Here is a 14,146-nt window from a genome sequence, read left to right as displayed (position 1 = left end):
CAAGTGACTTGTAATTGCCATCCTTTGGCACAAGTTAATGGGGACACTACTACAGGAAGAACAAATGGTACTGGAAAGCCTGGAGACCACAAGAACTTGCGGGTGGACAGCCTTCCCTGACCTTCTACTGTCCACGAGGTGAGGAAAAGCAGCACCACGTAGCATTATGTCAACTCCAGCTGAATTCCTCTTTTTTAAGTGGCTTTAAAGATAAATGGTATCTACCACAACAAGACTCTGCAGCAATAAGTTCTCATGATTTACAGATCAGTTATGTAGGTCCAGCCATCAAGAGCTCTCCTTCAGGCAAAGAACTCAATCTGAACTAGAAAAAGGAATTAAGATGAGAACTGCCCTTGTGTTTTTCCTCTTGTAAGACTGTGTTGGCATTTTTCACATTTTACATTTTAAGACCAACTGTTTTTTATCTCCCAATGTGTTTTTTGGCTCACACTCCTCTTTGGAATTGCTCCCATAAACTCTATCCCAACACCTTGTAACTTGCTATTTTTTAATCTGTGCAAGTGCAAGACTAGTGCAACCCAGACTCTGCTTTCCAAGACAGCAAATTAGAAAGATAGCAGAGAGCCTACCAACAAATTACATTATTTTAAAAAAAGTGAAAGCCACCCACAAGTCTGCATTTCAGAATGTGAGCCAAACTAACAGAGACAGTAAACTGAAAATAGCTGAATGAACCAGGAAGAAGAAAAATGGGAAGGCCTATTATCTTAGAAATCACATGTTTGGGAGGTGTAATTTTCTTAGTCTGATACACCGTTGTTGAACTAAATACTCATTATGTATTTTATGTAGAATTGATCACTTCTACTGTGCCAAAATAAAAAATAAAGATAGTTATGTCTTGGCAAATAATTATCAATACAGCAGAAGGCTTGTAAGAGGAATTATGCATGTTATTGATCTTAAATCTGAATGCTTTTAATATTCCATGAGAAAACTGAGTGCAGTAGGAAGACAGCAGAACAGCCACCAAACCCAAACCAGATGGTGCTGTATGTCTAGTCAGATATCAGGGAAAGCACTGGCATTCCTAAGGCCACTGGTGCTCAGTGCCCAGCCCTCCATGTCCTGCAGTATCCATGGCAGGACGCCACAGACAGAACATGACCATCATTTAAAAGGTAATGATACCTTCTGCCAGTGCATGAAAACCACATACTCTTTCCTTATAAACAAAATAATGAAATAATCAAGTTAACCAGCACATTAATTTCATTTTTATAAAGAAAGCTACCAACAACATATAATCTGCAGTTTAAACACAGCTCTAAAGTGCTGCAAAGCAAATACCATTTTAGAAAAGGCACAGTATAAATGACAGCTAATGATGATGCTTTAGCATAGTAACATGGAAACACAGAAAGCAAAGCACAAGAAAAAAAATCATATCTAATCTGAAGAGAATTGGGAAACAATTACCAAACATAAAAAAACAATAGCTTCATAAAGTAGATCAAAGTGAACTTCAAAACTTAGGAAATGTACTTTAAAATATTCAGATTGAAACATTTAAAAGTTGCTGTTTCCCAATAATCAGACATCTCATTAAGTTTGAAGCATTTTTGTAAAGCTGATTACTAGCCTGAGCACCATGAAATGCCTAAAAACAGAACAAAATTTCAAGTCTGCTTATCAGCAGTATTTGGTTCAGAAGACATGACTGTGCATTTCAATTTTTTGGGGGTAAAAGCCGTCATCCAGCATAATAGACAAGTTTGCTAAAACATTCCACTGTGAACGTGGAACAGAAAAAACAACAGAAAACCCCCTGCACACTTACCCATTTTTTTGTAGTACTCCTCCCAGGCCTTGGTATAGTCAACCTGCCCTGCTGGTGCTGGATTTGGCTGATCTCCTAAATTACATCAAAAATAGTTAAACTAAAATTACTGGGGTTTGTTTCACACATAATCCAAATAATCCACTGAAATTTTCAGTAACAGTCCCACATAACTCAAATTTGACACTATAAACCTTTTTGGTACAAGCTACTACAACTAGAAACTACTAGTAAAAAAAGACATGTTTTCAAGATTCAGGAAGGGCATACCACTAGCAATACAAAATACCAAAATTCAAGTGGTAAGCCTCAGCCAGGCACAAAAATTAAAATAATACAACCAAATACCACAATTGTAATTGTCCTAAACCCACTGGAAGTGATGCAACCATTTAAGGAAATGACAACTGACAGCTTAGCTCATTACATTTTTATTTATGACTGCTCTATGTAGTCATTAAGTCAGCCCACATTGCAGCAAAATTCTCTTTGGAGTATATTCCAAGATAAATACGTTACCCTTGTTACTGCTGAAATTATGAAAACCAATATTGAAGGCTACAAGCAATAGTTTTCCAAGAAAACCAGCTGCTTAAAATAAATTTACCTGACACAGGAGGACAACAATAAAAAATAATTTACACCTGGGTATTTACACCTGCAGCAATGAGAAATGTGCCCATTTCACTCAATATCTACCTTGTCCATTGGTTTGGGTTGTAGCTGGTCCACCAGGAGGGGCTGCAGGTGGTGGCTGTGCTTGCTGCTGATAATAGTGAGCATAATAAGCTGCCCACGCTGCTGAATTGGGATCTGTTCCTGGCTTACCTATGAAAACAGAACATCAGCATTTATAATAGCACTACTATGAACAGAATACTGTCCTCATTTAATCCTGTCCTAAGCATTCTCCAAGGAAAAATCCATCTAAACAAAATATCCATGTAAGTCCTTAAAGTACTTTTTCTCTCTAGCATAAACTTTTGATCAGGTTTCAGACCAATGTAATATACAAAGTGTACTTTCATAGAGCTGTTGAGATAAAATAACTTTAGAACCTTTACTACTACAATGCCACTTATTAATCTTACATGTGGTAAATAGAAACAGATTTTTTAAGTTTAAATAAACAGTCATGTCAGTACATGGCAGCAGCAATGTATCATTCTAGCACCAAACGATTTCAGTGGTTTTACTTTTGTTAGAACCTCACGCTAATGACACTGGCACCGGTGGAGGAGGCATGCCAAATACATATTTCTGAAACAGAAGAATACAAGACTTACTAGGTGTTTGCAATGCTTGTCAGTTAAACTTTAAGGTAACAGTAAAATAGAGAAACACACAGCATTTTAAGAACCTGAATCCACATACACACGACTATTAAGTATCACTGTTTACTTACAACTTTTTAATGTAACAAATCATAGAAACAGTTGCATCTTCTGCATCTACCTCCATGATTCCTTATTTTTATCTACATCTAGGTAGGCCAATGACGCTGCTTCCTAGGGTTTTATTCCTCTGTTTCTTACACTTAGCCTTTAGGAATGGCTTATTCTTGCTGAATCACAGATTAATTACATTACAAGATTGGCAACTGACAATACCTGAAAATCTACTATTAGAGAACATAGTATGTTTTACACAACCAGCATATATTTGCAAGCAGTATCTGCAGTCTTAAAGAGTAAAAGTATCGGCAAAGAAACTCAGCCAAGTGAGGAGAGAATTTCACAAAAAGACATGGACACAACTGATACTTTACAGTAACTATACATGGGAATGGAAATACAATCCTCCCTAAACGTGAAACAGGTAAGGCAGTGAGTGATGGAAGATTAATTCCCCTGAAAAAGGCATCCAAGAAGAACCCAGAACAACAAATTAATGCTAAATGAAATCCTGTGACAAAAGTCAGATGTAACGACTTCAAATGCACACAAAAAAAAGTTAACACACTACTTTCTGTTTAAATTGCACTGCTTCCATCAACAATAGTGGATTTAAATTAACACTTCCTATATTCTAAGGTTACCTGCAAATATCAAATAAGCCATTGCTCAATTCCTCCCCCTCCTCCTTAGCTACTTCTCTAGAGTAGAAGAACAGAGCTGGATTCATTAAATTTCCAAAGAAACTTGACTGTAGTAACTAGCTCCACTTTCACATGACAAGGGCAAGCACAGTTCTGGAGAAAGCACTTCTGAAAAAAGTACTAAAATAACCCATTTGTTACACTGGAATGAGTAAGTAAGTGAAAATTTTAGAAACATCATTCAAAGAAATGCTAGTCAAAAGAAACACCAACTTCAACTGCACATATGAGAACTTCATTAGATTTTTAAGAGAAGTATTTATGAAAAGAACAGTTACAGAATCATCAAATGACATCAAGGGAATATTTGCCATGGTTTCTTACCCAGCCTTTATGTAGATAAGTAACTTCAGAAGAGTAAAAAAGGTAGTGTGAAACAGGCTGAAACTTTTTGGCAGTAGTTTTGCATTAAATACTTTGCTATGCTGAGACTAGGCACTCTGAGCCATCTACTTCTAAATGAAGTCAGCAGGCATTTTAAACACTAAACTGAAAACGTGCAGAGCTACCTTGTGCAGAAGTTTGGGAACTAAAACCAGCAAGGGCTCTTTGCAAAGAGATAATGTGATACATACATGGAGTCCCTTCTCCACTAACAGAATCTATGGCAGGAACAGTGGCTATCATAAAATATTTTTGATAACAAAAATAGAATTGAGATCTTTCGGCTCAAATTGTGAGGAATTACAATTCCACCTCAAACAAATGAGGTACAACAAACTCAAGCATCTAGCCTTACCATGCCTTCTGTGGCTGATGTTCCATTTCCCCATATCCTCTAGTCCAACCAAAGGATGTAAACTTTAAGAAAAGCAGGATACTACAACTTTGGAAGTTGTAATTAAGTAAGAACTTCCAATCTCGACAAAGATAAACAGAAATAGAAGAAACAAATTCTACAAAGATAGGTTTCAGAAGAAAATACAAAACTATGATAAGCAAAAGCTCAAAATACACAACCCTAACTAGTTTTACTGTATTAACAGCAATTCACCAAGGTTTTAGCCCTCAAAAGGGAGCCAACAAAATACACTGGAGCATCAGACTCTTAAAAGTAATTGTAATAGAGCAAAACCTAGAAATATCATAGCATTAATGGCAAAAAGACAAATCAGTAAAGACTGTTTAAAATAAAATACAAAAGTCATTTACTATTAAAGACATCCTTATTACAGAACTTTATGCAAAAACATTGATTTTAAGAAAACTGAATTGCACAAAATCAGTGAACCAAGACTTGCAAAAACTATCATAAATAGTGATGCAGTATCAATAACATTTGTAAAAAAACATACTCAACTGTAACAGTTAAATTTCAACATTTCACAAGCCACATATGGAAAGCGCAAAACATAAGTAAAGTGACAATCAGTGAAAAAAAGCCAGAAAAACAGGAGATTTTCAGCTTTAGGAGTGTAACACAAGTAACTGTACAATGCATATACTTGTAAGGACAGAATGGATATACCTGAAATATTCCAACACTACAGTAGAGCTGTGCATTTCTTACCTGGGTCTGGTGGGTTTGGTGGCTGCCAGTGTGGATAAGCATTTCCCCATCCCTGTGGAGCATATGGAGCTGGAGGACCACTATAAAAGATCAGACACACACAGTGAAAGGCAGTCCCAGGGTCACCCCACACAGAGGAAAGTAAACTGAAGCAATACTCACTGAGGTGCAGGACCAGGAGGGCCTGGGTTGTAAGGAGCTGGATTATATGGTCCCATGGGAGCACCAGGACCTGGTGGCCCAGGAGGTCCATGCGGGCCAGGAACAACACCATGGGGACCATGGGGAACAGGTGGACCCAATGGATTCACTGGACCCTGTAACAAGGGTGAGATACAGATGAAAATACACCTTGAGGTTCTCCATTTTTCAGCATTTTAAAAGCATTTATCCGAACACTCAAAGAACATCTAAAAGGTTTGACTGGTTTAAAAGACAGTTCCCTGGAGAAAGCAGGCTATTTAAAGATTGATTAGGCTTAGAGGTAATTAGAGGCAGCTGTGGCAGTAATAGCAACTAAAAACCTGCATTTATTTCAGTTCCTTCTTGAGGAAGTGAAGGATTTTACAAAAACCCGCAGATTTTTCCACAAGTTGCACTAAACTCCCCACACACTAACGAGACTATCAGTTCTAAACTAACTCAATACATCTAAATCTGACTAACTAAACCTGCTTGTAAGATCAGGCACAAGAAGCGTTTAGTAATTTGATGACATGCACACACATGCAAACAAAAACGCTGTGAAACTGAAAGTGTAACTTTGATTAGAACTTTGCCCAAACATACTGGGACTGAAAAACAAAACGCACAATTTAGTATCACCGACATCTTTAAACTTAAGAATTTTTTCATATACATAGAATTGGCATTTTCAAGAGCACACTGTAAGATGTTGACGAGATGAACTGTTTCTTTTCAATATTTTGTTATATTACTTTAAATCCAGATGACCATTATTATAAATTTATTATCTGATTACATTAATCTGGGAGGTGAAAGGAAAGTGCAATCTCCACAAAGGAGACTTGCTTTCTGCTCTGTTTAGCTCCAACAGTAAACAAAAAAGCAGTTATTTATCCACTCACTCCAATCTTTTCTTCTATAAGTTGTCGTGCATAATCTATTTGCTGGGGTGTTCCACGGATAGTAAACATCTTCATGTTTGGATCTGCATTAGGTGGAGGATTTCTCTGAAGTTCTATTCTAGCACCAGACTGTTGGCTTATACTTTTAATAGTTTCACCACCTACAACGCAATACAGAGTTTTTATGATGTGCATCAAAGCAAAAAATACTGATTCACATCAGAGAAAGTCAACTGCAAAGAAGCCAAAAAGACATGAAAAGGCACCTATTCTTATGAGCTGTTCAAGAACATTCCAACAATTAAAGTCTCTTCAGTGTAGTGTAGAGCTTTAATATCAATAAACAAGTAAAATAATTATTTTAAAGGTTATAAAAATGTTACTTAGAAACAGCAGCAAAGAATTTCTACAATCTTCTATGTATTTTTATGTAAACATCTAATATTAGACATTAATAACAACTGACACACATGGTTATCAGTAAATATAAACTTAAAACCCAACCTCCCTATAAAGGGGCAAGGAAGCCCAAATGAGCCCCACAGAGGCTGACAAGGTAACTGGCTCCTTCTCTTACAGGATGCAGAGAAGTTATGTGTACCATTAGTATATACAAAGTCTTCAAAACAGGGGAAATTGGGCAATTAAAAATTTTTACAAAATCATAGAAACACAAAATATTCTGAGTTGGAAGGGACCCAATTAAACATATAAACTCAGCATTATTAGCATCATACTAATCTTAAATCTCTGTAGCATGGCGTTTGTCCAAACAGAGAAGCTGAGTGGTTTTTAAAGTAACATGTAAGGTACATATATAAGTTGTATTACCTTTCCCAATAATTAATCCAGTTTTGCCAGTAGGGACAATGAAATTGAACTCCTGTAATCCACCAGGAGGCCCCATGTTCCAGTTGCCTTGGCCTCTACCCCTTCCTCGACCACCAGGTCCTGGTCCACCAGGGTTACCAGCCTAAAAAGAAGCAGCAACAAATGAGCATGTTCTATAAAATCACTGCAAACAAATAATGCAAACAAGTTATATTACATCATTGTTAAGAAAAAACTGATTCACTACTCAGACAATTTTGGTAGTTGAAGCAGTACCTTTTATGAAAGGCCTAAATTAAATTCTAAAAAACATTCTGTACAATTCTGCATATGAAAGATGAAGGAGGAAAGGATGTAGAAGCAAGCAGAAATTTCACACATCCAAAGATATCATTTTTGTCTGCCTTCTGTAAATGCAGCAGTGGGGCTCATCTAACAACAAGCTTTTTAATCACTGATTACAACCAAAAGTAAGAGCATATTAGCAATTAACACAAAACAAGGACCAGCTCTAAAACCAGACACATCAAGAAATGCCATGACTTTGAATCAGTATGGTCACTTGCAAAACTGCAACTGTAAACATTCATATTCCAGACCAAACTTTGAAGTAGATTCAAATGGCACAACTAAATTATTTTTTCTAGTTACACCCACTTTTGGAAAACTTTGGGTCTTTCCAAAAGGTGGGCAGGAGATTTTAAACACTGAACAACGTTACCCAACCTGAACACTGCGAAGGAGATCTGTAATAATTTCTGCAGCATGCTGACATCTGTCAGGAGGCCCTGTGATCTGGGCTATTCTATCTGGAGTTGTTCCATCATCTGGAATAAAAACGAACTATTCCAGTATATGCAATGCAGTAAATTCACATTTAAGTCACAAAAACTTATGAACATGTTACAAACCTGGCTTGAACTGAATCCTAACACCAGCATCGTTCTGGATCTTCTTAATCATCTCTCCATTTCTTCCAATTACAATACCTACAGCAAATCGTGGTATTGGAACCTAAAAAAAAAACCCAAACAAGATGTTGATCACACAGATATTACTAAATAGTCCACATAATGAAAGGGTTAGAGTTGTTAACTAGGGCAAGACCAATGCCACTTCAGGCTTTTTCAAGGATGGATTTTTTATTACCAAGTCACAAGCCTAGCACATACTGGACTAAACCATTAAAAAGAAAGTGATCCTATGCTTTAGAAGTTCTCATAGTGGTGGTAATTCCAGAGGATTTTACGCTTCTCAGAATAAAAAAGAAAGAAAGAATTTACAGAGTATCTAAAAGGCAGATTCTAGCAGATGAAGCTTTAAGCCTCTCCCTGATGAAGTTACTAGCTTGTGACTTGCATTAACAGCTGGCCTTAAAGAAGATCTAAAGGCCAAAGTCAATTTTCAATAATGCTGTAACATGATATACTTGACCATAAAATTTACTTGCTTATTATATAAAAAAACTCCAGCTGCTTGAAATTATTCATAACTGCTGGCAATGTAAAGTGAATGCTGCGCATAAGTTAGCGTTGTAAATTCAGCAATGTTCAAGTAATACTTACATGCTACAATTAACTTTTGAAATCTGGTTAAAAGCTTTCAGTGGTATTACCCAATTTAACATTTTAAAGTTAACATCTCAAAATACAGTGAACAAGTTTTTCAACCATGCTTACGTCTATCCCTTCATTTCCTCCTATTCTTGACCCATATTCGTTGCGCACCTCTCTAAAGCCACCTTGATCACGAATTAACTCCAGCACCATTTCCTTGGCTTGCTAAAAGAAGAACAAAAGTTAGTTCAGGTATTGCAACATCCAAACAGATTTTAAAATGCATTTAATTGAGTGGCACTTCTTACCTGAACTTTATAAGGGTCTCCAGTTATCCTAAGGGGCTTGTCTGCACCAGTGTTCTGTGGACCATCTTGAATCATGACCATTTTGACACCTGCCCGCTCCTATATGACAAAAGGGAGGTCAAGACTCACTCAAATCCACATTCAGAATCATCATATTTAAAAGATGATACATATATACCTGTAATTGTTTAATTGTCTCTCCACCTTTCCCAATAACTAATCCTGCTTTACTTGCTGGAATCATAATTTCTTGGACTGCATTTCCAGGTCCATCACCATGATGAAATCCAGGTGTAGGTCTTCCCTTTTCAACTATCTGATCAAGCAATCTTTTTGCTGACCTGTGAAAGAAAACACACATTCATAAATACGTATCCCTGCAAGTACCTCTTGCCCACATCTATTCTGCTTGGCAATTTTTAAAATTTCAAGTTTCTTCAAAAGAATTATGGTTATTATCACTACGAAATATGAAGCAATCTCAATCTGCAAAAGTAACTTAAAAAACTAACTGCAAAGTAATAAACCCACCCCAATATTGTAATTTAAACGATGGTCCTTTACCAATCATATTTAATGAAGTTATCTCCTCAAGGTCCCTGAATATAGTTACACTCATCAAAGCTTAATTCAGAACAAAAGCTGCTGCTTGATTCAGCATGCAAAGTAAGGACATTTGTACTTGTAACCACTACCACAACAATGGACAAAAGCAAGTATATCTTTAAAACATGTGTCAGGTTAGCTGCCATGAGAGTAAAATCATGGTTACAGTCCTGACATCAGTTAAAAATACTTACTGAACAGACTCTGGTGTCCCAGTTAGCATACAAGATCTTTCAGGCAGGCCTCCACTATCTGCAAACATAAAAACAGCCAACTTATCAGCAGCGTTAAGTCAGAAAGAGATTATGAAATTAACCATAATACACAAACTACTGGATTTTCATATTCAATGAAGTAGAATAATCATTGTATCCCATTTTGCATTTCTTTAGCCCATCATAGTTGTGATTAGCACAAAAAAATTTCACCTGTATCTTAAATGAAGGTTCAGGCAATGAGAAGCAATGAGCAATCTTCTGGACTTCCTACCAACCACCCCCCTCCCCATTCCCCCAGACAGACAAGTTAAACCCCCCCACAAATAGTTACCAGGTGCAATCTGTATTTTACAGCCAGACTCCTGCTGTATGCGTGAGATCTGCTCTCCACCTCTGCCAATTACTTGGGGAAGAAAACACAGAAAGGTTATTTGTACTAACAGCGTCTGCTAACATCCCCCACTACACTACAAGAGCACACCCATGGTACTTACTGAATCCAACCATCCCATCTGGAACTTTGTACTCCTCTGTCATCACAGACCTACAGCCAACGTTAAACAAAGACATGACCATGCAGAGAACAAACCAGCATCACATTTACATTTATCCTCCCATTAAACTAAATCAAACTACTGCCCCACCATCACCCTGGCTTACTTGCCTCCCAGTAACTTTAAAAGTCATTATGTAAGCACAGTTCTACATAAGCTGACAACACACAGAAACAACACAAAAGGTTCAAGTATTGTACAAATCAGTCAGAAGTTTTCCTTCACTCTATTAACAGATGTGCAGTACAAAAAAGGTTACTTTTCTGTAGCATTTTAAGTTTCATCTGTATACCATCAAAGGATGTTGCAAATTCTGGTATCTCAGAAGTGTCCAAAGCACAAGAATAACAGCTGGATCTAGTTGTTTAGGTCAGAAATGAGTGGAGAAAACAATGAAGTTGTAGTCTAAATTCTTTTATTTGGTTTTAGGCCGTTCAGTTTTGGTTTTGTTTACAAGACGGCATCATCATTCTCTTCAGATCTGCTTCCAACTTCTAGCTACGCTACCTATGCTGAAGTAGAGAAACCAGCCAATATATTCTCCTTTTATTAAGCTCAATCCACAGCCTAGGCCGTGGAGAAAGAAAGGGAGAGCAACGTACGTACATTTTAACTGTATAACTTGGGACTTGCTAAAGCTACACTTCAACAGATCACACAAAGAATAAATGCTTCCTGTGTTGATACAATTTTCTCAGAAAAATTGCTTGAAACTGCTTTGTTTCAAAAAAAATCATATGTAAGATGTAATGTAAAACTCTTACCTTTGCTGCTGATGCATTGGTGGTAGCTGATTTCCAAAAGCTATAAAAAAATTGTTAAAATTAAATTCAAACAAGTAGTATAGCTTACAACTATGCTTCTCCTTTGATAACAAAACTCAATTGTATCTAACTTTTGTCCAAGTTTACTTTTAAGAAGTGTTATCAAAAGGTTTAAAAACTATAAAGACTCTCTACTGTTGCTACCACCACTGTCACTTTTACCAGGCAGACTCGTGCTGCTTCAGCAACGTAAGACAAACCCCCAGCCATTTTTTGGGTCTCACTTATTCAAGTGTCACCTACCAGAACACTTTCAAACTGTTGTTCTGACAATGTTACACTTGTTACGGGTTTTTTGGCAACAAAATAAAAATTACTTACAGTCATTCTGGGGAGCAACTTTCTTAGCATCTGGTTGATCTGCAAAATTAAGATTTTTTAAATTTTTTTTGCCAAGAAATTCAGGAAGTCTTTAAGCCTTTTAGTGTGAATTGTAAATTTCCAGTGCATTTTAGCCCCCTTTTTTTTTTCCTCTCTTTCTTTTTCCTCCTCCAATTTCAGGGAGTTGATCATCTGAATAAAAGAAAGAATCTCACGAACACTCAGCACTTGGTTAGTATAGCTGAAAAGATGTTAGGTTTTTCCATGTATCTATTAGTTTAACAAAAGGCAGCTTTCAGAACGCACTGTGTGTAGATAGCTCACAGATACCCAGTCACTGAAACTCAACTAAGACAAGGAACAAAGTCCAGCTTTGTTGGCTGCTCAAGCTAATGATGCTTCTATAGTAAAAAAAGAAAAAAAAATCAAATCCATAAAAAAATCAACAATAACTTAAAAAATAATTCTGACAATGACCACAAACCTAGACCAAACATCTGAAAATACAACAGTATCACATGGCAATGCAATCTCAATCTGAACGTCGATATGAAATCCCTATCCAATTATCAAGCATTTCATAGCATAAAACTTAAAAAAAAAAAAAGCAGATTCACAGTAACTACATCACTACTGTCCAAATCCTTTCCATACAGTAGAGAAATAAAAGGCATCATGAACCTGTATCTGAAAAGATAACACTTCAGATGCTTCCCACCCCAAAATAAAGGCTACATGAACCATCATAATTTCTGTGCAGCAAAAACTCAGCCACATTTTCCAAGAAATATTTGTGTCAATCCAGAAAGATCCACTAGTTTATGTCATGTTTACATACTAAACACAGGTAATAAATAAAAATTCCTGCCTTTAAAAGGAGAGGGCATTCCCTCCCAGTGTGTTGTACTGCTCGGACTTGTCCAAGAGCCATCTACACATAAAATAAAAAGAATACATTACATATATCATCTGAAGCATCATTAGCTCATTTTTGTATATTAAAAACCTCACCTTTAATAGAAAAAAAAAAACTTTACTGTAGGACACAAGAAATCCTGATATAAAGCCTTAGTTACATTCTGTAGACTGAGTTTCAATCCTCTTAAAAGAAAAAAAAAAGGCATTTCCCTTTTGTGAGACCTATGAGAATATTTCAGCAAGTTCAAAGATTTCTTCCTGTAATTTAGATGGGATTTGGTGTGTATATTAACCATATCAAACCCTGCTAAGTTCAAAGTGGATGCTCTGTAAGAGACAGAAGAGGACACACACACATTTCAGGAGAAAACTTTACTGCAGTGCAAGGCAAATCGAAAAAGCTGCAACAAGTCAGAGGATTTAAGTATGATCTTATCAGGGTTCACACATGCTGTAGGCTGAACTATTACACTACACAAAAGCGTCTTCAAGGTAGAAAGTTTACTTTCTTGTGCTTTTTTAAAGTCCTATGCTTTTACAATGAAATGCATTAATACTTTTATTTGAAACAGTGGAGTAATAAATTTGATGAAACAATCCAGCACTTCCTGCCCTACTTGTAATTTAGGAGTTGTAACCAATCCCACACAACCACAAAAGACTTCAATGACACCTGCATAGATATTTTGCAACCTGAATATTTCTGTCCCTTTCCCCAGCATGCATTTTTCTATTTGCAGCACTTAAACTACATTTAAAATACTGTAAAGTAGGCTTACATTCACTTCAGGTTAGAGCACAATGATTTAAAACTTCCCCACTAAACTGAAAATGAAAAAATATGTCATGATCTATGAGGGGAACAAATGTTTTAATGCTCTGCTATGGAAAAAAAAACCGAATCCACAAACTATCTTTCTAGCACAGCGGCCATGCTCCACAAAAATAAATGCAGCATGAATGAGTGCGTACCTCCATCCTCGAGAGGTCTTTTCTGCCCTCCGTAACCGTAGTCGTTTGAATTCATTGCTGTGCCAGCATCTCCGCCAATTTTCGCTGCAATCTAAACAAAAGGCAGATGTGAGCCAAGAAAAAAAATAATTAATTCGGCCCATGTTCATTCCACGCCTTCTAAAGGATTTCAGGGATTTAAACAATGCACATTAAAATGACCGCAAATAAATAAAAGGCCGAAACCAGTTTTGTTCATAGAGGTTTTCTTTAGTGTTTTAAAAACTTGTGCTCATACTTCACCAGCAGAGCCTCCTCAATTTTCCTCACCTACAAAAAAAATCCCATCCGAAAACTTGGCCTTTAAACACCAAAACCTTTTTCCTGAACGGGAATTTTCTTTCTCAACGCCTTCTTCGCTAAACACCGTGGTATCTCACAGCAGGGCCTCACCGGCCAAACAATTTCAAAACCCGACCACACCGCGTCCTCTAATACTGCCAAAACCGCAACCGCTTATTAACAGACAAGGCGAACATTCCGCCCGAGAAGCGACGAA

At 36.9% G+C, this 14,146-nt stretch overlaps 1 protein-coding gene across 13 annotated transcripts in view; it reads right to left on the bottom strand.

Annotated features, from left to right (window-relative positions):
- The window catches only part of FUBP1 (far upstream element binding protein 1), a 32,618-nt gene extending 18,904 nt beyond the window's left edge, over positions 1 to 13,714 (bottom strand). For 7 of the 13 annotated variants that reach the window (XR_004081947.1, XR_004081948.1, XR_004081949.1 and 4 more), the window contains exons 1-18: positions 13,609 to 13,678; positions 12,587 to 12,649; positions 11,719 to 11,757; positions 11,338 to 11,377; positions 10,514 to 10,563; positions 10,351 to 10,422; positions 9,996 to 10,053; positions 9,374 to 9,536; positions 9,196 to 9,294; positions 9,011 to 9,112; positions 8,243 to 8,345; positions 8,058 to 8,158; positions 7,332 to 7,473; positions 6,501 to 6,661; positions 5,575 to 5,729; positions 5,413 to 5,492; positions 2,504 to 2,632; positions 1,805 to 1,879 (exon numbers count right to left, since the gene is read on the bottom strand). Coding sequence is in view for 9 of the 13 variants with exons in the window: in XM_031058744.1 (XP_030914604.1) it covers positions 1,805 to 1,879; positions 2,504 to 2,632; positions 5,413 to 5,492; positions 5,575 to 5,729; positions 6,501 to 6,661; positions 7,332 to 7,473; positions 8,058 to 8,158; positions 8,243 to 8,345; positions 9,011 to 9,112; positions 9,196 to 9,294; positions 9,374 to 9,536; positions 9,996 to 10,053; positions 10,351 to 10,422; positions 10,514 to 10,563; positions 11,338 to 11,377; positions 11,719 to 11,757; positions 12,587 to 12,649; positions 13,609 to 13,663 (1,687 nt within the window). In the remaining 4 variants the exon portion in view is untranslated. Of the gene's footprint in view, positions 1 to 1,804; positions 1,880 to 2,503; positions 2,633 to 5,412; positions 5,493 to 5,574; positions 5,730 to 6,500; positions 6,662 to 7,331; positions 7,474 to 8,057; positions 8,159 to 8,242; positions 8,346 to 9,010; positions 9,113 to 9,195; positions 9,295 to 9,373; positions 9,537 to 9,995; positions 10,054 to 10,350; positions 10,423 to 10,513; positions 10,564 to 11,337; positions 11,378 to 11,718; positions 11,758 to 12,586; positions 12,650 to 13,608 lie in introns of all 13 variants that reach the window. The other 6 variants (XM_031058751.1, XM_031058746.1, XR_004081950.1 and 3 more) reach the window with 6 other exon arrangements.
- Between the last annotated feature and the right edge of the window lie 432 nt (positions 13,715 to 14,146).

This window comes from Geospiza fortis, unplaced genomic scaffold (genome assembly GCF_000277835.1).
Source record: "Geospiza fortis unplaced genomic scaffold, GeoFor_1.0 scaffold333, whole genome shotgun sequence".
Lineage (NCBI taxonomy): Eukaryota > Metazoa > Chordata > Aves > Passeriformes > Thraupidae > Geospiza > Geospiza fortis.
Note: the sequence above shows the minus strand (reverse complement) of the source record. Positions and strands in the feature narration are given on the sequence as shown.